The 25,009-nt window shown below is 38.8% G+C and overlaps 1 protein-coding gene across 1 annotated transcript; it reads right to left on the bottom strand.

The window, feature by feature from the left end:
- Window positions 1-7,320: 7,320 nt before the first annotated feature.
- Window positions 7,321-8,250, bottom strand: Or1j22 (olfactory receptor family 1 subfamily J member 22). The gene has a single exon (NM_001000830.1). It carries the CDS (start codon window positions 8,248-8,250, stop codon window positions 7,321-7,323), a length of 930 nt encoding a protein of 309 aa, NP_001000830.1.
- Between the last annotated feature and the right edge of the window lie 16,759 nt (window positions 8,251-25,009).

The following is a 25,009-nucleotide window of genomic DNA, read 5'->3' as shown; positions in this document are numbered from 1 at the left end:
ACAAAAATTATCCATTTAATCTAGATATTTCAGTTTTGTTGAGATAGGCTTTATAGTAGGATCTGATGGTATTTTTTAATTTGCTCAGATTCTGTTATGACTACCATTTCATTTCTGAATTTCTTTATTTGGATATACTCTCTGTGCTCTCTGGTTAGTCTGGCTAAGGGTTGATCTACTTGTAGATTTTTTAAAGAACCAGCTCCTTATTTTGTTGATTCTTTATATGGTTCTCTTTTTTTCTACTTTGTTGTTTTCAGGTCTGAATTTGATTAGTTCTTGCAGTCTACTCCTCTTGGGGATATTTGCTTCTTCTTATTCTAGAGGTTTCAGATATGCTGTTAAGCTGCTAGTGTATGCTCTCTTCAGTTTCTTTTTGGAGGCACTCAGAGCTATGGGGTTTTCTCTTAGCACTGCTTTCATTGTGTCCCATTAGTTTGGGTAATAGTGTTTTCACTTTCATTAAAGTCTACAAGATATTTAATTTCTTTCTTTTTTTCTCCATTACCAAATTATCACTGAGTAGGGTGTTATTCAGCTTCCATGTGTGTGTGGGCTTTCTGGGGTTTTTTTTGCTGTTACTGAAGACCAGTTTAATCTATGGTAATCTGATAGGATGTATGGTATTATTTCAATCTTCTTGTATCTGTTAAAGTTTGTATTATGACTGATTATATGGTCAATTTTGGAGGAGGTACCATGAGGTACTGAGAAGAAACTATATTCTTTTGTTTTACAATGAAATGTTCTATAACTATCTAATAAATCCATTTTCACAACTTCTTTTAGTATCACTGTGTGTCTGTTTAGTTTCTGTATCCATGATCTGTCTATTAGTGAGAGCGGGGTGGTAAAGTCTCACTATTTTTATGTGAGGTCCAAAGTTTTATGTTTTGAGCTTTGCTAAAGTTTCTCTTATGAATTTGGTTGCTCTTGCATTTGTAGCATTGGTGTTCAGAATTGACTGTTTGTCTTGGTAGATTTTTCCATCGATAAGAATGAACTGTCATTCTCATCATTTTTGATAATGCTTAGTTAAAAGTCACATTTTATTCTATATTAAAATGGGAAATCCAGCTTGTTTCATGAGACCATTAGCTAGAAAATAATTTTCTAGTCTTTTACTCTGAGGGAGTGTCTGTCTTTTTCACTGAGGTGTTTTTCTTGTATGCAGCAAAATGCTGGGTCCTGTTTATGTATCCATTCTACTAGTCTATGTCTTTTTATTTGGAAACTGAATCCATTGATGTTAAGAGATATTAAGGAAAACTGATTGTTGCTTAATGTTATTTTTGTTGGAAGAAGTGGAATTATGTTTATGTGGTTCTCTTCTTTTGGATTTTTGTAAAAAGATTAGTTTCTTGTTCTTCTTGGGTGTAGTTTCCCACCTTACGTTGTAGATTTCCTTCTGTTATCCTTTGTAGGTCTGGATTTGTGTAAAGACATGTTTAATTTTGGTTTTGTCATGGAATATCTTGGTTTCTACATCTGTGGTAATTGGAAGTTTTGCTGGGTATAGTTGCCTGGGCTGGTATTTTTGTTTTCTTGGAGTCTATATGACATCTGTCCAGGATCTTCTGGCTTTTACAGTCTCTGTTGAAAAATCAGTTGTAATTCTGATAGGTCTGCTTTTATATGTTACTTGACATTTTTTTCATTACTGCTTTTAATATTCTTTCATTTTTTGCATTTGGTGCTTTGATTATTATGTGATGGGAAGAATTTCTTTTCTGATCCAATCTATTTGGAGTTCTATAGGCTTCTTGTATATTCATGAGCGTCTCTTCTTTCTTTAAGTTAGGGAAGTTTGTTTATAATTTCATTGAAGAAATATACTATCCCTTTGACTTGGGAAATTTTACTCTCTTCTATACCTATTATTCTCAGATTTGATGTTTTAATTCTGTCCTAGATTTCCTGGATGTTTTTTTTTCATTATGACATTTTTTTTTATTATTAACTTGAGTATTTCTTATATACATTTCAAGTGTTATTCCCTTTCCCGGTTTCCGGACAAACATCACCCTCCCCCCTCCCCTTCCTTATGGGTGTTCCCCTCCCAAACCTCCCCCCATTGCCACCCTCCCCGCATAGTCTAGTTCACTGGGGATTCAGTCTTAGCAGGACCCAGGGCTTCCCCTTCCACTGGTGCTCTTACTAGGATATTCATTGCTACCTATGGGGACAGAGTCCAGGGTCAGTTTTGTGTTAGGAGCTTTTTGCATTTTTTATTTTTATTGTCAGTTGTGGCAATGTTTTCTTTTTTCATTTTATTTTTCTTGGATATTTTATTTCTCGTTTCATCCATTTGCCTAAGAATTTCATGTAGCTGATGTTTTTAATAGCTGAGTAGTACTCCATTGTGTAAATGTACCACATTTTCTGTATCCATTCCTCTGTTGAAGGACATCTGGGTTCTTTGCATCTTCTGGCTATTATAAATAAGGCTGCTGAATATAGTGGATCATGTGTTCTTGTTATATGTTGGAGCATCTTTTGAGTGTATGCCCAGGAGTGGGATAGCTGGGTCCTCAGATAGTACAATGTCCAGTTTTCTGAGGAACTGCCAGACTGATTTCCAGAGTGGTTGTACCAGCTTGCAATCCCACCAGCAATGGAAGAGTGTTCCTCTTTCTTTACATCTTAGCCAGCACCTACTGTCACCTGAGTTTTTGACTTAGCCATTCTGACATGTATGAGCTGATGCCTCAGGATTGTTTTGATTTGCATTTCCCTGATGTCTAAGGATATTAAACATTTCTTTGGGTGTTTCTCCACCATTTGGTATTCCTCAGTTGAAAATTTTTTGTTTAGGTCTGTACCACATTTTAATAGGATTATTTGATTCTCTGGGGTCTAACTTCTTGAGTTCTTTTTACATATTAGATATATTAGATATTAACCCTCTATGGTATATTCTACACCTGAGATTCTCTTTTCTATCTCTTGCATTCTGTTGGTGATGCATTCATCTATGACTCCTACTCTCTTTCCTAGGTTTTCTATCTCCAGGGTCGTCTCCTTTTGTGATTTCTTTATTGTTTTTATTTCTAATTTTAAATCCTATATAGTTTTGTTCAATTCTTTCATTTGTTTTCTTGTGTTGTTTTGTATCTTTAAGAGATTTATGTGTTTGCTCTTTGTGCTTGTACCTGCTTTCCTGTGTTCTGCATTTCTTTAAGGGAGTTATCTATGCCCTTCTTAAAATCTTCTACCATCATCATGAAATGTGATTTTAAATCAAATCTTGCCTTTCTGCTTTGTTATGGAATCCAGGGCTTGCTGCTGTGGGAAAACATGCTTCTGTTGATTTCAAGTTGCTTGGTTTCTATTGCTTATGTTCTTGTGCTTGCCTCTTGCCATCCAGTTACCTCTGGTGTTACCTGGTCTTGCTGTCTCTGTTTTTAGCTTGTGCCTCCTGTCAAACTGTGAGCCTGTGATCTTTAGTGTGTCAGCACTCCTGAAATATCAGCTCTCTCAGGACAGGGTTTGGATAGGAGATTCGTAGCACAGATCTTGCTCTAGGAAGGAGACAGAAATCAGAACGATCCTGTCCCCAGCTGCCTTGTGGATCCTGTGGCCTGTGAGCTCCTGGTGGGACCCAGTTGTACCAGGTATTGGAGCAGTAGTGGTGATCTTACCTGTGATCTTAGATGTGTCTAAGACAGCCATTCTCTCCATGCAGAATCTGGTACAGAGAGGTGTAACACCAGGTTAGCTCTGGGGGTAGAGATTGCCTAGTGATTTTTAAATGAATCTTTTAATAGTATTAATTGAAATGCCATGTATATGAATATATGTGTATAGTACAACGTTATTTGCACATATATGTCAATCGTGAATGTTAAGCATATACTACTTTCCTTAGAATTTCTTTTAGCTTTTATAGGTATAGATTAAAATTTTAATGACAAGATAAAGAGGCTCAGATATCAGTAGTTTCCAAATTGTATATCAACCTAAGGACTCAAGTTCACACCCAATAGTCTGAGAAGTACATCTATTAAAATTACTTGAGTATCCGCAGAAGAATAACTGAGTTCTCTCTACTTGAATCTTTTTATTCATAACAACCCCGAGATATGAAAATGCCTGTCAGAGTAATTCATTACCATTAATGAAGTTAAAAACCTTGTCTTAGTAGAGGAGGTTTTCCAAGAACAAAAATACAGGCTCATAATTTCAGATGGAAATAGAGGACAATTTGTTTATTGAATTAAGTGTGAAGCTCTTCATTTTAGAACACAGTATAGTTGGATGAAATTTTTGGTGTAATTTTTTTCAGACTTTCATACCAGTATTGTATTTACATTATTTCCACCCCTCCTACTTTCTTTTTCTTACTCCTCCCCTGTTCCCTCTCAAGTGCATAACCTCATCTTTTCTATTGATAAATGCATACCTTTCTATCTATCTCTTTCTCTCTCTCTCTCTCTGTCTGTTTGGTTTTCCTCATATGTGCATGTGTTTACTGCTGACAACCTGGGATTAGATAAGCTATTGAGTGCTTCTCCCAGGAGAAGACTGACTGTAGCTCTTAGCTAGCTTAATTTGTGGTGCATAATTGACTAAGGTCTGTCCTGATTGCCACACTTCATAATCCCCTGCATAACCATTCTCCAGACCACACCTGTGGGCACCCAACCTCTACTGGGAAAAGACTAATTACACATAATTAGAGCACCATGTGAAAGGCCATTCTAAAAACTATCATTTCACTTCTATACATTACATAAACTTGAACTTCCTAAACAAGGTTTCCAAAGCCCTGTTTACCACCTTGAACCACCGATTTGTCAACCTGAAATCAATGGACCATTATTTGGAAGAAAAAAAGAATGTAACTGAATAGTTTATATCAATCCAAGAACATATTTTAAATTAAATTGAAAAATAAAGGACAATTACAAAATGGTGAGAAAACCATGTGGGAAGGCAGAAAACTGGTCCATATATAAGAAATTTGAATAATGGAGGGAACTATGGTGCAAGAGATGATGATGATGACAATGATAATGATGTAGTGTATAGAATAAAAATAGTTCAGGGAAGAACTCCAAATATTTATAAATATGCCTCAACACAAGACAAACATTTAAGAGATACATTTGCACACATAGAAATATCTTTTATCATAGAAAAGTATAATGTCCTGTGTCAATTTAAATGAAAAGTGTATTATAAACCAGAGGTTGGAAAATTCCCTGGACAGATGGAGCTCTCTGGATGGTGACTCCAATATGTACATAAGAGTCCAGAAGACATATGAATATCAGGCAAGTGAGTCCCACCCTGCCGTGAACGTAACCAGTTCATTGGTGGCATATCTGAGCTATACTATCTAATTAAGCTTACTGACATCAGAAAATTCAAAATATTGCTAAATTAAATATAAAAATAAGATCAAGTTGTGCACAGTGTTTTATGCCTTTAATTCCAGCATGAGGTGGAAGAAAGCAGATTTCTACTGGTTCAAGGCAATCATGGACTATATAGAAAATTCTAGAACATCTAGAACTACAAAAATGTAAATCCCCTACAAAAATAACTTTTAAAGAAATGAAAATAAACTTATCCAAAGAAAATTTTTCTTGTAGAGAAATAAAAAGACTGTTCCAAAAGTGACAAGGTATGCCAATGAAAACAAAATTCTGACATTAAATTTTAAACTGTGGAAAAGTATCATGTGCAAAGGGAAGGAAAGTGCTTATTTATGTCTATATTGGAAAAACTCTTTCCCAAGACTATCAATATCATGGAATGCAGAGGTAGGGAGGAATGGATCTGGGTGGGAAGGAGGAGTGGTAAGGGGCAAGATCAGATACTGGGGAAACAGAAGAGAAGCCTCGAGGACCAGGAGTATGAATGGAAATATGATGGAAATATGCAGCTTCTGGCAGTTGCGGGATGGGGGACCTTCTAGAAAGTCCCAAAGACCTAGGGTATCAGAGACTCCTAGGACTCAATAGGAATGACCTTAGCTGAAATACCTAGCAGTGAAGATAGGTAATCTCAAAAGACTACCTCCATTAGATAAAAAGTGCCCTCCAAGAGGCCCAACAAGGAGCTGACTGAGACAGATACTTACACACAACTAATGGACTGAAGTCGGGTTCCCTTGTGGTTGAATTGGGGAAAGTCTGGAAGAAGTTGAGGAGGAGGGTGACCCCACAGGAAGACCAGCAGTCTGAACTAACCTGGACACTCAAGATCTCTCCAACACTGAGCCACCAACCAGGCAGCATATAGGAGCTGGTCTGAGTCCCCTGGCACATATACAACAGAGAACGGCCTGCTCTAGCCTCAGTGAAAGAAGTACCTAACCCTCAAGAGAATTGAGGGCCCAGGAAGTAGGGAAGTCTGACAGGTGGAGAGAAGATGGGGTGTAAAGATGGGGAGTGTGGACATCCTCGTGGAGATGGGGAAGAGGAGGAATGGGATAAAGAACTATCAGAAGGCATACCTGGAGTGGGAAAATAACTGGACAGTAAAACAAAATTAAGATTTTTTTAAAAGAAAGAAAAAGAAAGGGCCCCAAGTGAATGGACAGAGTTATGAACCAATTGTCAAAATTTCTGACTCAGAATTGCTTCTGTCTAAAAGGAACTCAAGGACAAAAATGGACAGGGGACTGAAGGAAAAGCCATCCAGTGACTGCCCAACTTGGGATTCATATCATGGGTGGACATCAAAGCCAGACACTATTACTAATGCTATGTTGTGCTTACAGACAGGAGCCTAGCATGGCTGTCCTCTGAGAGACTCTGCCAACAGCTGACTGAGGCAGATATAGATATATGCATCCATCCATTAGACTAAGGTTAGGCACCCCTATGGTAGATTTAGGGAAAGAATTGAAGAAGCCAAAGGGGATGATGACACCATAGGAAAACCAAAAGTGTCAATTAACCTGGACTGCTGGGAGCTCCTCGACATTAAGCCACCAACAAAAGAGCATACACGGTCTGATCTGAGGCCTTCAGCACATATGTATCCGAAGACTATCTTGTCTGGCCCAAGTTAGAGAGGATAAATGGAATCCTGTAGAGACTTGAGGCCCAGAAAATGGGGATGCCCGTGGGAGAGCACGTGGGGCAAAGTGGGGGGGTTGGATGAAAAATTGGGGAGGAGGGATCAGAAGGAAGGACAACATCAGGAATGTAATTAAATAATTAATCAAAAATAAATGAAAAAGAATAACAAAAATAAACATGGAAGTCAGATTAAAATGTGTTTTAAAACTGGGCATTCAAAGAGAATACATTACATGTCCCAAATCAAGGAGGAGTCCTAGGCAGCTAATGAAAAGCAGAAGGTGCATTATTTTGTTCTGTTGAGGATATTTCTCAGCGCTCCTTTCATGTCTCGATTCCTCAGACTATAGATAAAGGGATTGAGCATGGGTGTGACCAGACCATACATCACAGACACAATGACATCCTTGTTATTGTTGTTATTATATGAGGGAACTAGGTATAGCCCAATAATGGCTCCATAGTACAAAGAAACTACACAGAGATGGGAACCACATGTAGACAAGGCTTTGCAGATTCCCCTGATGGAGGGGGCCTTCAGGATAGTGACTCCAATATGAACATAAGAGACCAGAATGCATATGAATGGCAGGGTAATGACCACTATACCTAAAAGGAGGATGGCCATCTCATTGACTGTGGTGTCTGAGCTAGACAGCTTCAGCAAGGCAGAGAGGTCACAAAAGTAGTGTGGGATGGTATTGTTTCTAAAGTGAGATAGGCAAGCCAAGAGAAGTGTGTGAACAAGAGCATTGGCCAAAGATAAAGTCCAGGACATAAATACTAGAAGAACACAGAGGCTCTGACTCATGATAATGGTATAGTGCAGAGGGTGGCAGATGGCCACATACCTGTCATAGGCCATGGATGTCAGAAGAAAGCTGTCAATGCTCCCCAAAAATGTGAAAAAGTATACCTGGGAAACACACCCAGCATATGAAATAAAATGACTGTGTGTCAGCATATTTGTTAGCATCTTTGGAGCTGTGGCAGATGATAAAGACATGTCTGTAAAAGCCAAGTGGCCAAGGAAGAAGTACATGGGGGTGTGGAGGTGAGGGTCCAGCCTGATGAGCAGGATGATGAGCAGGTTCCCCAGCACAGTTGTCAGATACATGGCCAGGAACAGGGCAGAGTACATAGCTTGGTCTTCTGCTCGAATGGGGATCCCCAGGAGTATAAACTCTGACACAGTGCTCTCATTATCACTCTTCATGTTCTTTCTCTCTGCTGTGAGTGAAAGAAGAAATGGGAAAGAAAGAGAAATGATACTGTCTATTATACCATGAAAATATTTTATGAATCACCAGTGCTGAAAATAACATTAGTTTGGGTGTTATAATCCTAAAATGAAGATTTTGTCATAGTAATAAGCTAATGATGCTGTGGAAAGACACATTATTTGCCAACCTTGGAAACAGTAAAATGTATTTTAGAGAGAAACAATGAAATTCTGAATAATTATGAAATCAGTTCCAGTTTCATCTCAAGGCACCTGGATTTTACCAAGCCAATTTTAGATTAAGGAATTAGTGTGTAACTTGGTAACAGCAAATAGAAAAATCAACATGATTTCAATGGTGTTCATTTCTTTTACCTGTCTTGATAGCATTTATGTAAGGCTTTCTTTTCACAAATTAAATCTAGATAGTATAATACAGGGAGCTTCTTTGGGTCTATGAAATATCAGTATGTGGGGAATTACTGAAAACAGGATGGACAGGTGGTCAAAGTATTAATTGCATGAGTCTATGCCAACAATATATGAAACAATGGCAGCTTATAAGCAGCTATAAGACCCTCCCATAAAAAGAGTTTCTCAATTACTGTACTCATTCTTTGTCACTCTTTCTAGACTGCAGAAAATGACCCTCATATCTCATTCAATCCACAGAGCACCTGGAAATACTGGACTTTCCAGCCACTTCTTAGATCATCCAAGGAAATTCCTTGTGTCATTCTAGCAAAAGTAAATGTCACCTGCTTTGTTTTTGACCTGAGTTTTTAAGCCAAAGATGACTAATTTTATGCATTTTCTACACATTTTTGTTGAAAAATTGGCATTGTCTCTATTCTCTGTAATCATTCTCTATGCAAATGAATAAACATTAAACAATATGAAAAAGAACATGAGGAAATTAAACTTGACAGTCTAGCTGCTGAGAGAATTATGGTTATATTCTATTTGAAGAGTTTTATATTGGCCAGTTTGTTTCTGTGATTGGTGGTGATCTCACTATTTGCCTCTTAACCATTTTCAAGCCTTAAATACAGTTAATCTATGAAGTCTCTCAACTTTGTCAAGACCATCTTTAAAATGTCTATGTATCATCATTCTCACTCTGTAAAAAAATCACTTCCTGTGATATTGCTTGAAATTCATTATAATTCATTTCTTATTCATTTCTCTTTTAGTAGTAATTAATTTATAACAATGAAAATGCTAATTATCTGTCCACAGATAGATAATTTCTAACACTTTGATATTTTAAGCAGTATTACAATAAGTAATATAATTCTTCTGTTATTTTACTTATACATTCAGAAATTACCTTAGGGAAGTAGGTATCCATGATTTTAAAAAAAGTCAGGTCACAAGAGGCCAAGGTGTTGAAGAAGCTGATATATGTTCTATGAATAGTCTTTGGGAGGAACCTACATAGGAGGATTGTAAAAATGCATCCCTAAGTAAGTGTTTGGAAATACAGAGCTAAAGGTTTTGAGAAACAAGGAAATCCCAAGGTAATGGTGAGTCACATAAATGTAAAGGCTGGAGAATATATGAGGAGCAGGCTGATATAACTAATATGATGAAAAAGTTTCCATCTGTTCAAGAACAGTAACACACAAGAAAAATAAAGTAGCAGAAAACAGTAAATGCCTTTTTGGCTGCCAGGTAGAAAGCAGATTGGAGAAGCCAAGGATACTAGCTGGCACATGAACACCAGGGGTTGTTATGGCAAAAGTCACAGAGATTTGGGAACATGTTGGAGAAAACACAAAAGAAATTGTGTGTTGAGATTAAGAGTGAGCAAAGAATATGCTTTTCCTGCTTTTTTAAAAAAATGGATGAGTTTAAGAAAAATATTGTGCAGAGAGGTTTTTTTCAGGAAGGAGTGCCCTTTTATCTCAAAGGTTAGGCAGGTTCTCAATGCAAGGTATATTGCTCTATAGAGGACTGATTGCCATTTGATGATGTGATCCTTGAAATTTGAAAGCTTGCTGACAAGAAAGACATACAATGCGAAAGGCAGATAGAAACAGAGAGAGATAGAAAGAGAAATACAGAGGGAGACACAAACATATCCAGTAGTACAGATGTGTGTACAGAGATACAGAGGGAGACACAAACATATCCAGTAGTACAGATCTGACAGGCTAACTTATATGATGAACACAAATACCTTTAGCTAAGATGCATGGAAAACCTCTTCCATTCCTCTCTAGAAGAAACACAAAAGAGGGGGGGAAGCTGCATCATCTGAAGCAGTCATACATTCATTGCAACATTCAGAAAAAGAATCAGTCCAAAATCAAATATGATAGATCCATGAACTTGAACATTGTCCACCTCTCCTGGGAAACCCAGGGGAGCTCTAATTTTGAAAGTTATGTAGAGAACCCAGGGTACAATCTCTGTCCCAAGATCCAAACAGAGACATGCAGAGTAAAACTGTTATGTTGTCATTAACTTGCCTTAGGGAGGAAAAACCTCCTAGGGATATCTACTAAACTTCACATAACTAATTAGTATTAAAGTGGGCACAAAGCCTAATGTCATGACTAAATCAGACAACCCTGAGGGAGGAACAGGGTCCCAAGCACAGGTAAAAGAATGAGAGACACCTCTTACTACTGTGTTAGAAGTCTCAAAATACACCAAACTGCACAACAATAAGGTATATGCAGAACACCTAGCTTAGACCCATACAGGATCTCTGATTGTCAGTTCAGTCTGTGTGAGCCCCTATGAGCCTTGCTAAGTAGATTCTGCAGGCCATGTTTTCATAGTATAATCAATCCCTCAGGTTCTACAATCATTTTTAAGTGTGCCCCAGCAATTTGGCATCCCTCTGTTAACTATTCTCGGTTTAGATCTATAGACAATTTTATTTTTTTAATATTTTATTGTATTTTTAATTTACATTTCAAATGTTGTTCCCTTTCCCAGTCATAAGTCCCCTATTCCATCCCACTTCCCTTCTACTATGAGGGTGTTCCCCCTCCCTGACCATGCCCATTCCTGCCCTCCCAATACACCCTGCAATGGAGGGGTGTGATGGGGGTAGCCAGCCTTGGTGGGACCAAGGTCTCCTCCTCCCATTGGTGCTCAACAAAGCCATCCTCTGCTACATATGCAGCTGGAGCGATAGGTCTATCCATGTGTAGTCCTTGGGTAGAGGTATAGTCCCTGGAAGCACTGGTTCATTAGTATTGCTGCTCTTATGGGGTTGCAAACCCCTTCAGCTCCTTCAGTCCTATTCTAATTCCTCCAACAGGGACCCCAATCTCAGTTCAATGCTTAGCTGCTAGCATTCACATCTGTATTTGTCATGCTTTGGCTGAGACTCTTGGAAGACAGCTATATCAGACTCCTGTAGTCATGTACTTCTTGGCTTCATAAGTATTACCTAGTTTTGTTGGCTATATACATTTGGGCTAGATCCCCAGGTAGGGAAGGTTCTAAATGGTTAGTCATTGACTCTCTGCAACAAACTCTGTCTCCTTATCCCCTCCTATGAATATCTTTGTTCCACCTTTTAAGAAGGACTGAAGCATCCACACTTAGGTCAACCTTCTTCTTGAGCTCCATGTGGTCTGAGAATTGTATCTTGGGTAATTTGAGCTTTTGTGATAATATCTACTTATCAGTGAGTGCATCCCATATCTATTTTTCTGTGATCGGATGCCTGACTCAGGATATTATTTTGTACTTTCACCCATTTGCGTATGAATTTCATGAAGTCATTGTTTTTGATAGCTGAGTAGTAATCCAGTGTGTAGATGTACAATATTTTCTGTATCCATTCTTCTTTTGAAGGGTTCCTTCCAGCTTCTGGCTATTATAGATAAGACTACTATGAACATAGTGGAGCATGTGTCTTTGTTGAATGTTGGAGCATCATTTGGGTATATGCCCAGGAGAGATATACCTAGGTCTTCAGGTAGTACAATGTCCAATTTTCTGAGGAACCTCCAGACTGATTTCCAAAGTGGTTATACCTGTTTGTTATCACACCAACAGTGGAGGCGTGTTCCTCTTTCTCAACATCCTCACCAGCATGTGTTGTCACCAGGTTGTTTTGATTTGCATTTCCCAAATGACTAAGGATATGAACATTTCTTTAGGTACTTCTCAGCCACTCGATATTCCTCAGCTGAGAATTCTGTATCCCATTTTTAATAGGAATATTTGATTCTCTGGACTGTAACTTCTTGAGTTCTTTATATATTTTAGATATTAGCCCGCTATCAGATGTAAGATTGGTAAAGATCTTTTTCCAATCTGTTGGTTGTCGTTTTGTCCTAATGACAGTGTCCTTTGCCTTACAGAAGCTTTGCAGTTTTATGAGGTCCTCTTTGTCAATTCTTGATCTTAGAGCATAAGCCATTGGTGTTTTGTTCAGGAAATTTTCTAAAGTGCCCATTGTATTCAAGGCTCCTCCCCACTTTTTCTTCTATTAGTTTGAGAGTTTCTGGTTTGATGTGGAGGTTCTTGATCCACTTGGCCTTAAGCTTTGTACAGGGTGATAAGAATGGATTGATTTGCATTCTTCTACATGCTGACCTCCAGTTGAACCAGCACCATTTGTTGAAATGTTATCTTTTTCCACTGGATGCTTTTGGTTCCTTAGTCTAAGATCAAGTGACCAGGGGCTGGGGATTTAGCTCAGTGGTAGAGCGCTTACCTAGGAAGCGCAAGGCCCTGGGTTCAGTCCCCAGCTCCGAAAAAAAAGAACCAAAAAAAAAAAAAAAGATCAAGTGACCATAGATGTATCGGTTCATTACTGGCTCTTCAATTCTATTCCATTGTTCTATCTGCCTATCTCTGTATCAAGATCATACAGTTTTTATCACTATTATTCTGTAAAACAGCTTAAGGTCAGGGATCATGATTTCCCCCCAGAAGTTCTTTTATTGTTGAGGATAGCTTTGGTTGTCTTGGGTTTTTTGTTATTCCAAATGAATTTGAAAATTGTTCTTTCTAACTTTATGAAGGATTGACTTGGTATTTTGATGGGGATTGCATTGAATCTGTAGATAGCTTTTGGCAAAATGGCCATTTTTACTCTATTAATCCTGCCAATCCGTGAGCATGGGAGGTCTTTCCATCTTCTGAGATCTTCAATTTCCTTCTTCAAAGACTTGAAGTTCTTGTCATGCAGATCTTTCACTTCCTTGGTTAAAGTCACACTGAGGTACTTTATATTATTTGTGGCTATTGTGAAAGGGGTCATTTCCCTAAGTTCTTTCTCAGCCTTTTTATCCATTAAGTAGAGGAAGGCTACTGATTTGTTTGAGTTAATTTTATACTCAGCCACTTGGCCAAAGCTGTTTATCATGCTTAGTGGTCCTCTGGTGGAACGTTTGGGGTCACGTAAGTATACTATCAAATTATCTACAATTAGTGATATTTTAACTTCTTCCTTTCCAATATTTATCCCTTCGACCTCCTTCTGTTGTCTGATGGCTCTGGCTAGGACTTCAAGTACTATATTGAGTAAGTAGGGAGAGAGTGGACAGACATGTCAAGTCCCTGATTTAGTGGGATTGCTTCAAGTTTCTCTCCATTTAGCTGAATGTTGGCTAGTGGTTTTCTGTATATTACTTTTACTGTGTTTAGAAATGGGCCTTTAATTCCTGTTCTTTCCAAGACTTTTATCATGAAGTGGTATTGAATTTTGTTAAATGCTTTCTCGGCATCTAATGAAATGATCATGTGGTTTTTTCCTTTGAGTTTGTTTACATAGTGGATTACATTAGTGAATTCCTGTATTCCTGTGGATCCCTGGAATGAAACCTACTTGATCATGATGGATGATTGTTTGGATGTGATCTTGGATTCGGTTGGCCAGAAAATTATTGAGAATTTTTGCATTGATATTCATAAGGGAAATTGGTCTGAAGTTCTCATTCTTTGTTGGATCTTTGTATGGTTTAGGTATAAGCTTAATTGTGGCTTCGTACAGGGAAATGGGTACTGTTGCTTCTGTTTCTATTTTGTGGAATAGTTTAGAAAGTATTTGTATGAGGCCCTCTAAGAAGGTCTGATAGAATTCTGCACTAAATCCATCTAGTCCTTGTCTCTTTTTGGTTGGAAGACTTTTAATAACTGCTTTTTATTTCTTTAGAAGTTATGGGATGGTTTATGTTGTTGTAAAAATGTAAAAATAAAAAGAAGTATGGTGTCTTTTATCCTGCTAGGTCCTGTACCACGGTGCCCCAAGGTATTTGCTAGATATCTTGGCATAAACACATCCCAACTCCACAGCGGTCCAGTGTCTCTTGCTGCCACACACTTTCCTACACTCAAACCATCACATAAAAGAACACACAACACAATAATCTTAGATCCAATTGATAAGATATAATTTCCCACTTAAACATACAAAGCCCAGTATCATCCATCCCTTAGGAACATTGATAACAACCTGTAAATACACAGAGCAGAATCTTAATGTCACCTGGAATATTGTCCTGCCACGGCTTCTCTCCTTCTCCTATCTCTCCCTCCTGTCTCTTCTTTTCTGTTCTAGTCTCCTCCTCTTCCTTCAAGCTTCTCTCCCGCCCATCCTTCCTTCTCCTCCAATGACAGGCCTCCTTCTATCCTGTACCTGCCCGTCACCTGTACTTTACAAATTCAATGGGGAGAAGGTTCTGGTGAAGTTATATGATTCCTGAGTATGTGACTAGGCGGCTGTCCTTGGGGCAGTGGAATTGGCATCAAAATACAGATAACATCAGGGCAAACCACAACATTTCCCCCTTTTTGTCCAGTTAAAAATCATTTTCACTTATATATAATTTGAGTACAATTATTACCATTCTACAATTTATAAATCATATAATATTCTCAACACCCAGTCCATCACTATATCAGTTAAACAGAACATTTAGTTATTCATTCCAGCTTAAGAAAGGCTTAAAATCTATATTATATCTTGGCTAGCTTGTATACTATCTCATAATTATCCAATAAAGATGTATATTCAGAGTTATACAGTCTGATAGGCTATGAGACTATAATCAGTCTTCAACTCCATCAGAAATCTGAGAATGACCAAATATCTATACACATAGGAAGCCTAACACGACTTCTAGAACTGAGAGGTTGTAGAGACAAATCTCCACTAGCATAGTCCCCTGTTAGTAACATGTTAGCACAAGTCTTCAGCCTCTGGCCCAAAAATCAACTGACAGACTCTTGAAATGCAGATTCTGAAGGGCTGATTACCCTGTCTTGGCAGAGTTTTTCAGTCAACTACTCTGCATAATTTGTCCTTTTCTGGACAGTATTAGTCTGCAGATGAAACAGGCAGTTTTGTCCAGTGGCTACCTAGCCTAGCCACAAAGTATTGCCTCACCTGGATGTAGAGATGTTCAAATTCTTCATTAAATCCACCAAAGGGGAACTGTCAGGAGCAGATATGTCTCAACAAAAGATAAATAACTTTAAATCTCAAATTTTGTGGATTTCTGACATTTTTGAAAACCATCTATCTATATAAGACAATCTGGACTATTGTCTTTATATCTTAATATTGTCTTGAAAGTACTCTCACAAAGTCAGAGCTGTGAATTTTCTAGTTGGCCCTTAACTCACAGATGTATTCAACTCAGAAGTTTTAATGACATCATTAGAAGGACTGGCTCTAAACCTTGTACTTTTAAACTTTTAACAAATAAATTCTATATCAAAGCAAAGATATGGTTTTAGCTTAGTTAACCAATGAGATTACGACTGTATAACTCAATCTAGCTAATTCTTCCCCATTAAATTAACATTTCTAAATGCCTCATAAAAACAACTTTAGAATAACCACTTTCAGCCCCCCAAAGTCCAGGGAATTGGGGCAATGCCTCCTCTATAACTTCTTCAAGCTGTACATGGGTGTTGAGATATACTTGGTGGTGGGGGGTAGGAAGAATGAAGTAAATGCTGTAGCGGGATGTGTCCTGACTGGACCCAGCTGAAAATCCTTGAGACCAGGAATCCAAGTAGGCACACTCTGTAAAATACAAATCTAAAGACAAAAGTTTAGAATTGAAATCTCTTTTTGTTTGATTCTCCTGCATTAATATTTTCAGGCAGTCTACCTCTATCAAATCTGATCAGTATGACTCCGTGAGGTTTCCAGAGCCACATCACACCTTTTAAAAACACAAAGACAAAATCTTTCTCCCCAAATACTGTGTTCCTTAGTCTGTAACCAGAAAAGCTTGTATCTTGCACTCTCTCCCAGAGTAATAATATAACCATAAAACTCAAAGTCACACCCATTATGAAGATTAAACTATTTTTTAAAAAAGGAAATAAACTAAACAATGAGCCTGATAGGCTGTTGTACTCTATGATATCAAGAAATGAACTTGAAGTTCCCGTGGAGCCCACATTAAGAGAGCCCAATTAATTTGAGCTTCCTGTTGTGGTAAATATCAAAAGTAACTACAAACCCTCACTAACCGGCATCAATGAGCCATATGGCCTTTAGCGGGGTAATTCATAAAACAAACCAACTACCTTCTATCAATTCCAATGTCAATAAGCAACAAATCAAACCAGGACTTTAGCCCAAAATATCTCAATCTGTCAAGCTCTCTACCTGGAGCCACAGATTTTTATTTAACCTTAATAACTTCTATAATATATGCTTGTATTCACTCTCCCTGGTGTTACAGACACTTATCACAACTCTCTACTTGGAGTTAGTGACCAATTTTTCCCTATCTAAGTTCCGAACCATAGATGAAAATCCCCACGTGATTCAGGTAATCTCTTTACTCTCCTTAAAACTAACTTAAACACCTATCAATTCTAAAACCAACAAGCAACTTATAACTCAGGACTTTAGCCCAAAATATATCCATCTGTTAAGCTTTCTTCCCGGAGCCACAGATTTTTCTTTAACCTTAATAACTTGTACAATATATGCCTGCATTCACTCTCCATGGTGTTACACACATTCATCACAACTCTCTAGGTGGAGGTAGTGACTGAATTTTCCCTATCTAAGTTCTGAACTGTGGATGAAAATCTCCACCTGATTCAGGTAATCTCTTTACTCTCTTCTTTCTAAAAACAAACTTAATCACCTTTTAATACCTGTAATTAAGAAGTAGCTTGTCTAACTAGGATTTCAACCCAAAATTCCCATGGAGCCCACGTTAAAAAAAATGAGTATCCTAAAAGATTTTCTAATCAACTTTCTTTAAAAAGCAGCTTTTAATCTCTAACTCTCTGAGCTGCCATTACTTATCACACAGCAGGGGACCTACAGCCTGCCAGCCCAGGTGGCTTCCCCATTTCTTTTTTTTTTTATATTTTTTTATTAACTTGAGTATTTCTTATATACATTTCAAGTGTTATTCCCTTTCCCGGTATCCGGGCAAACATCCCCCTCCCCCCTCCCCTTCCTTATGGGTGTTCCCCTCCCAACCCTTCCCCCATTGCCACCCTCCCCCCACCAGTCTAGTTCACTGGGGGTTCAGTCTTAGCAGGACCCAGGGCTTCCCCTTCCACTGGTGCTCTTACTAGGATATGCATTGCTACCTATGAGGTCAGACTCCAGGGTCAGTCCATGTATAGTCTTTGGGTAGGGGCTTAGTCCCTGGAAGCTCTGGTTGCTTGGCATTGTTGTACATATGGAGTCTCGAGCCCCTTCAAGCTCTTCCAGTTCTTTCTCTGATTCCTTCAATGGGGGTCCTATTCTCAGTTCAGTGGTTTGCTGCTGGCATTCGCCTCTGTATTTGCTGTATTCTGGCTGTGTCTCTCAGGAGCGATCTACATCCGGCTCCTGTCAGTCTGCACTTCTTTGCTTCATTCATCTTGTCTAATTGGATGGCTGTATATGCATGGGCCACATGTGGGGCAGACTCTGAATGGGTGTTCCTTCAGTCTCTGTTTTAATCTTTGACTCTCTCTAACCTGCCAAGGGTATTCTTGTTCCCCTTTTAAAGAAGGAGTGAAGCATTCACATTTTGATCATCCGTCTTGAGTTTCATTTGCTCTAGGCATCTAGGGTAATTCAAGCATTTGGGCTAATAGCCACTTATCAATGAGTGCATACCATGTATGTCTTTCTGTGATTGGGTTAGCTCACTCAGGATGATGTTTTCCAGTTCCAACCATTTGCCTACCAATTTCATAAAGTCGTTGTTTTTGATAGCTGAGTAATATTCCATTGTGTAGATGTACCACATTTTCTGTATCCATTCCTCTGTTGAAGGGCATCTGGGTTCTTTCCAGCTTCTGGCTATTATAAATAAGGCTGCAATGAACATAGTGGAGCACGTGTCTTTTTTATATGTTGGGGCATCTTTTGGGTATATGCCCAAGAGAGGTATAGCTGGATCCTCAGGCAGTTCAATGTCCAATTTTCTGAGGAACCTCCAGACTGATTTCCAGAATGGTTGTACCAGTTTGCAATCCCACCAACAATGGAGGAGTGTTCCTCTTCCTCCACATCCTCGCCAGCATCTGTTGTCCCCTGAGTTTTTGATCTTAGCCATTCTCACTGGTGTGAGGTGAAATCTCAGGGTTGTTTTGATTTGCATTTCCCTTATGACTAAAGATGTTGAACATTTCTTTAGGTGTTTCTCAGCCATTCGGCATTCCTCAGCTGTGAATTCTTTGTTTAGCTCTGAACCCCATTTTTTAATAGGGTTATTTGTTTCCCTGCGGTCTAACTTCTTGAGTTCTTTGTATATTTTGGATATAAGGCCTCTATCTGTTGTAGGATTGGTAAGATCTTTTCCCAATCTGTTGGTTGCCGTTTTATCCTAACCACCGTGTCCTTTGCCTTACAGAAGCTTTGTAGTTTTATGAGATCCCACTTGTCGATTCTTGATCTTAGAGCGTAAGCCATTGGTGTTTTGTTTAGGAAATTTTTTCCAGTGCCCATGTGTTCCAGATGCTTCCCAAGTTTTTCTTCTATTAGTTTGAATGTGTCTGGTTTGATGTGCAGGTCCTTGATCCACTTGGACTTAAGCTTTGTACAGGGTGATAAGCATGGATCGATCTGCATTCTTCTACATGTTGACCTCCAGTTGAACCAGCACCATTTGCTGAAAATGCTATCTTTTTTCCATTTGATGGTTTTGGCTCCTTTGTCAAAAATCAAGTGACCATAGGTGTGTGGGTTCATTTCTGGGTCTTCAATTCTATTCCATTGGTCTATCTGTCTGTCTCTGTACCAATACCATGCAGTTTTTATCAATATTGCTCTGTAATACTGCTTGAGTTCAGGGATAGTGATTCCCCCTGAAGTCCTTTTATTGTTGAGGATAGTTTTAGCTATCCTGGGTTTTTTGTTATTCCAGATGAATTTGCAAATTGTTCTGTCTAACTCTCTGAAGAATTGGATTGGTATTTTGATGGGGATTGCATTGAATCTATAGATCGCTTTTGGTAAAATGGCCATTTTTACTATATTAATCCTGCCAATCCATGAGCATGGGAGATCTTTCCATCTTCTGAGGTCTTCTTCAATTTCCTTCTTCAGTGTCTTGTAGTTTATTGTACAGATCTTTTACTTGCTTGGTTAAAGTCACACCGAGGTACTTTAGATTATTTGGGTCTATTATGAAGGGTGTCGTTTCCCTAATTTCTTTCTCAGCTTGTTTCTCTTTTGTGTAGAGGAAGGCTACTGATTTATTTGAGTTAATTTTATACCCAGCCACTTTGCTGAAGTTGTTTATCAGCTTCAATAGTTCTCTGGTGGAACTTTTGGGATCACTTAAATACACTATCATATCATCTGCAAACAGTGATATTTTGACTTCTTCTTTTCCGATCTGTATCCCCTTGACCTCCTTTTGTTGTCTGATTGCTCTGGCTAGAACTTCAAGAACTATATTGAATAAGTAGGGAGAGAGTGGGCAGCCTTGTCTAGTCCCTGATTTTAGTGGGATTGCTTCGAGTTTCTCTCCATTTAGTTGGCTTCCCCATTTCTTTGTTTGAATTCCCACCCTTAAGATATCACATGACTTAACATGGCGCCAGCCTCCTATTACTTAGAAAATAAAAACTTGAATCTCACACACCCTGCCTCCAGCTCACTGCTCCCAAACCCCATGGGAGAGAGAGCTCACCACCCTGACAGGTGGGCACTCCTGACACTGCAGAGCAGAAGAGAGCACCAACACTGCCAACCCCTGCCCACATCCCTGGCCCAAGAGGAAACTGTATATGGCCTCTGGGTTCCCTTGGATAAGGGCACAGGAGCAGCAAGTCCACTGAGTCTGAGACACCACCGGAACCTGAAGGGACCGACCAGGATAAACAGTTTTCTGCACCCAAATCCTGTGGGAGGGAGAGCTAAACCTTCAGAGAGGCAGACTTGCCTGGGAAACCAGAAGAGACTACACTCTGCCCACATGTCTGACTCCAGAGGAAAACACCAAACGCCATCTGGGACTCTGGTGCACGGGGGCTCCCAGAGAGGGAAGCACCAATCCTCCTGGTTGCTGCCCCAGCAGAGAGCTCATAAGCAACACCCCAAGAGCAAACTTGAGCCTCGGGACCACAGGTAAGACCAACTTTCCTGCTCCAAGAGACCTGCCTGGTGAACTCAGGGCACAGGCCCACAGGAACAGCTGAAGACCTGTAGATAGGAAAAACTACACGCCCGAAAGCAGAACACTCTGTTCCCATAACTGGCTGAAAGAAAACAGGAAAACAGGTCTACAGCACTCATGACACACAGGCTTATAGGACAGTCTAGCGACTCTCAGAAATAGCAGAACAAAGTAACACTAGAAATAATAATCTGATGGCGAGAGGCAAGCACAGGAACCCAAGCATCAGAAACCAAGATTACATGGCAGGATCGAAGCCCAATTCTCCCACTGAGGCAAACACTGAATATCCAAAAACACCAGAAAAGCAAGATCTAGTTTCAAAATCATATTTGATCATGATGTTGGAGGACATCAGGAAAGACATGAAGAACTCCCTTAGAGAAATGCAGGAAAACATAAATAAACAAGTAGAAGCCTACAGAGAGGAATCACAAAAATCCCTGAAAGAATTCCAGGAAAACACAATGAAACAGTTGAAGGAATTAAAAATGGAAATAGAAGCAATCAAGAAAGAACACATGGAAACAACCCTGTGAAAACCAAAGGAAGAGACAAGGAGCCCTAGATACAAGCATCACCAACAGAACACAAGAGATAGAAGAGAGAATCTCAGGAGCAGAAGATTCCATAGAAATCATCGACTCAACTGTCAAAGATAATGTAAAGCGGAAAAAGCTACTGGTCCAAAACATACAGGAAATCCAGGACTCAATGAGAAGATCAAACCTAAGGATAATAGGTATAGAAGAGAGTGAAGACTCCCAGCTCAAAGTACCAGTAAATATCTTCAACAAAATCATAGAAGAAACCTTCCCTAACCTAAAAAAAGAGATACCCATAAGCATACAAGAAGCCTACAGAACTCCAAATAGATTGGACCAGAAAAGAAACACCTCCCGACACATAATAGGCAAAACACCAAATGCACAAAATAAAGAAAGAATATTAAAAGCAGTAAGGGGAAAAGGTCAAGTAACATATAAAGGGAGACCTATCAGAATCAAACCAGATTTCTCGCCAGAAACTATGAAAGCCAGAAGATCCTGGACAGATGTCATACAGACCCTAAGAGAACACAAATGCCAGCCCAGGTTACTATATGCTGCAAAACTCTCAATTAACATAGATGGAGAAACCAAGATACTCCATGAAAAAAGAAAATTTACACAATATCTTTCTACAAATCCAGAGCTACAAAGGATAATAAATGGTAAAGCCCAACATAAGGAGGCAAGCTATACCCTAGAAGAAGCAAGAAACTAATCGTCTTGGCAACAAAACAAAGAGAATGAAAGCACACAAACATAACCTCACTTCCAAATATGAATATAACGGGAAGCAATAATCACTATTCCTTAATATCTCTCAATATCAATGGCCTCAACTCCCCAATAAAAGGACATAGATTAACAAACTGGATAGGCAACGAGGATCCTGCATTCTGCTGCCTACAGGAAACACACCTCAAAGACAAAGACAGACACTACCTCAGAGTGAAAGGCAAGAAAACAACTTTCCAAGCAAATGGTCAGAAGAAGCAAGCTGGAGTAGCCATTCTAATATCAAATAAATTCAATTTTCAACTAAAAGTCATCAAAAAAGATAAGGAAGGACACTTCATATTCATCAAAGGAAAAATCCACCATGATGAGCTCTCAATTCTAAATATCTGTGCCCCAAATACGAGGGCACATACATACGTAAAAGTAACCTTACTAAAGCTCAAAATACACATTGCACCTCACACAATAATAGTAGGAGATTTCAACACCCTACTCTCATCAATAGACAGATCATGGAAACAGAAATTAAACAGAGACGTACACAGACTAAGAGAAGTCTTGAACCAAATGGACTTAACAGATATTTATAGAGAATTCTATCCTAAAGCAAAAGGATATACATTCTTCTCAGCTCCTCATGGTACTTTCTCCAAAATTGACCATATAATTGGTCAAAAAAGGGCCTGAACAGGTACAAAAAGATAGAAATAATCCCATGCGTGCTATCAGACCACCACGGCCTAAAGCTGGTCTTCAGTAACAATAAGGGAAGAATGCCCACATATACGTGGAAGTTGAACAATGCTCTACTCAACGATAACCTGGTCAAGGAAGAAATAAAGAAAGAAATTAAAGACTTCTTAGAATTTAATGAAAATGAATGTACAACATACCCAAACTTATGGGACACAATGAAATCTGTGCTAAGAGGAAAACTCATAGCTCTGAGTACCTGCAGAAAGAAACAGGAGAGAGCATATGTCAGCAGCTTGACAGCACACCTAAAAACTCTAGAACAACAAGAAGAAAATGCACCCAGGAGGAGTAGAATGCAGGAAATAATCAAACTCAGAGCTGAAATCAACCAAGTAGAAACAAAAAGGACCATAGAAAGAATCAACAGAACCAAAAGTTGGTTCTTTGAGAAAATCAACAAGATAGATAAACCCTTAGCCAGACTAACAAGAGGACACAGAGAGTGTGTCCAAATTAATAAAATCAGAAATGAAAAGGGAGACATAACTACAGAATCAGAGGAAATTCAAAAAATCATCAGATCCTACTACAAAAGCATATATTCAACAAAACTTGAAAATCTGCAGGAAATGGACAATTTCCTAGACAGATACCAGCTACCGAAGTTAAATCAGGAACAGATAAACCAGTTAAACAACCTCATAACTCCTAAGGAAATAGAAGCAGTCATTAAAGGTCTCCCAACAAAAAGAGCCAAGGTCCAGATGGGTTTAGTGCAGAATTCTATCAGACTTTCAAAGAAGACCTCATACCAATACTATCCAAACTATTCCACAAAATTGAAACAGATGGAGCACTACCGAATTCCTTCTATGAAGCAACAATTACTCTTATACCTAAACCACACAAAAACCCAACAAAGAAAGAGAACTTCAGAACAATTTCCCTTATATCGACACAAAAATACTCAATAAAATTCTGGCAAACCGAATCCAAGAGCACATCAAAACAATCATCCACCATGATCAAATAGGCTTCATCCCAGGCATGCAGGGATGGTTAATATACGGAAAACCATCAACGAGATCCATTATTTAAAGAAACTGAAAGATCAAAACCACATGATCATTTCATTAGATGCTGAGAAAGCATTTGACAAAATTCAACACCCCTTTATGATAAAAGTCCTGGAAAGAATAGGAATCCAAGGCCCATACCTAAACATAGTAAGAGCCATATACAGCAAACCAGTTGCTAACATTAAACTAAATGGAGAGAAACTTGAAGCAATCCCACCAAAATCAGGGACTAGACAAGGCTGCCCACTCTCTCCCTACTTATTCAATATAGTTCTTGAAGTTCTAGCCAGAGCAATCAGTCAACAAACGGATATCAAGGCGATACAGATTGGAAAAGAAGACGTCAAAATATCACTATTTGCAGATGATATGATAGTATATTTAAGTGATCCAAAAAGTTCCACCAGAGAACTCCTAAAGCTGATAAACAACTTCAGCAAAGTGGCTGGGTATAAAATTAACTCAAATAAATCAGTAGCCTTCCTCTACACAAAAGAGAAACAAGCTGAGAAAGAGATTAGGGAAATGACACCCTTCATAATAGACCCAAATCATATAAAGTTCCTTGGTGTGACTTTAATCAAGCAAGTAAAAGATCTGTACAATAAGAACTTCAAGCCTCTGAAGAAAGAAATTGAAGAAGACCTCAGAAGATGAAAAGATCTCCCATGCTCATGGATTGGCAGGATTAATATAATAAAAATGGCCATTTTACCAAAAGCGATCTACAGATTCAATGCAATCCCCATCAAAATACCAATCCAATTCTTCACAGAGTTAGACAGAACAATTTGCAAATTCATCTGGAATAACAAAAAACCCAGGATAGCTAAAACTATCCTCAACAATAAAAGGACTTCAGGGGGAATCACTATCCCTGAACTCAAGCAGTATTACAGAGCAATATTGATAAAAACTGCATGGTATTGGTACAGAGACAGACAGATGGACCAATGGAACAGAATTGAAGACCCAGAAATGAACCCACACACCTATGGGCACTTGATTTTTGACAAAGGAGCCAAAACCATCCAATGGAAAAAAGATAGCATTTTCAGCAAATGGTGCTGGTTCAACTGGAGGGCAACATGTAGAAGAATGCAAATCGATCCATGTT

The sequence above is a fragment of the Rattus norvegicus genome, chromosome 3, assembly GCF_036323735.1.
Source record: "Rattus norvegicus strain BN/NHsdMcwi chromosome 3, GRCr8, whole genome shotgun sequence".
Lineage (NCBI taxonomy): Eukaryota > Metazoa > Chordata > Mammalia > Rodentia > Muridae > Rattus > Rattus norvegicus.
The sequence above is the reverse complement of the archived record's forward strand: the minus strand, read 5'-3'. Positions and strand labels throughout refer to the sequence as shown.

Excerpts from the sequence above, each read along its gene's own strand:
- Or1j22 (NM_001000830.1), bottom strand. The coding sequence starts at position 8,250 with ATGAAGAGTGATAATGAGAGCACTGTGTCAGAGTTTATACTCCTGGGG.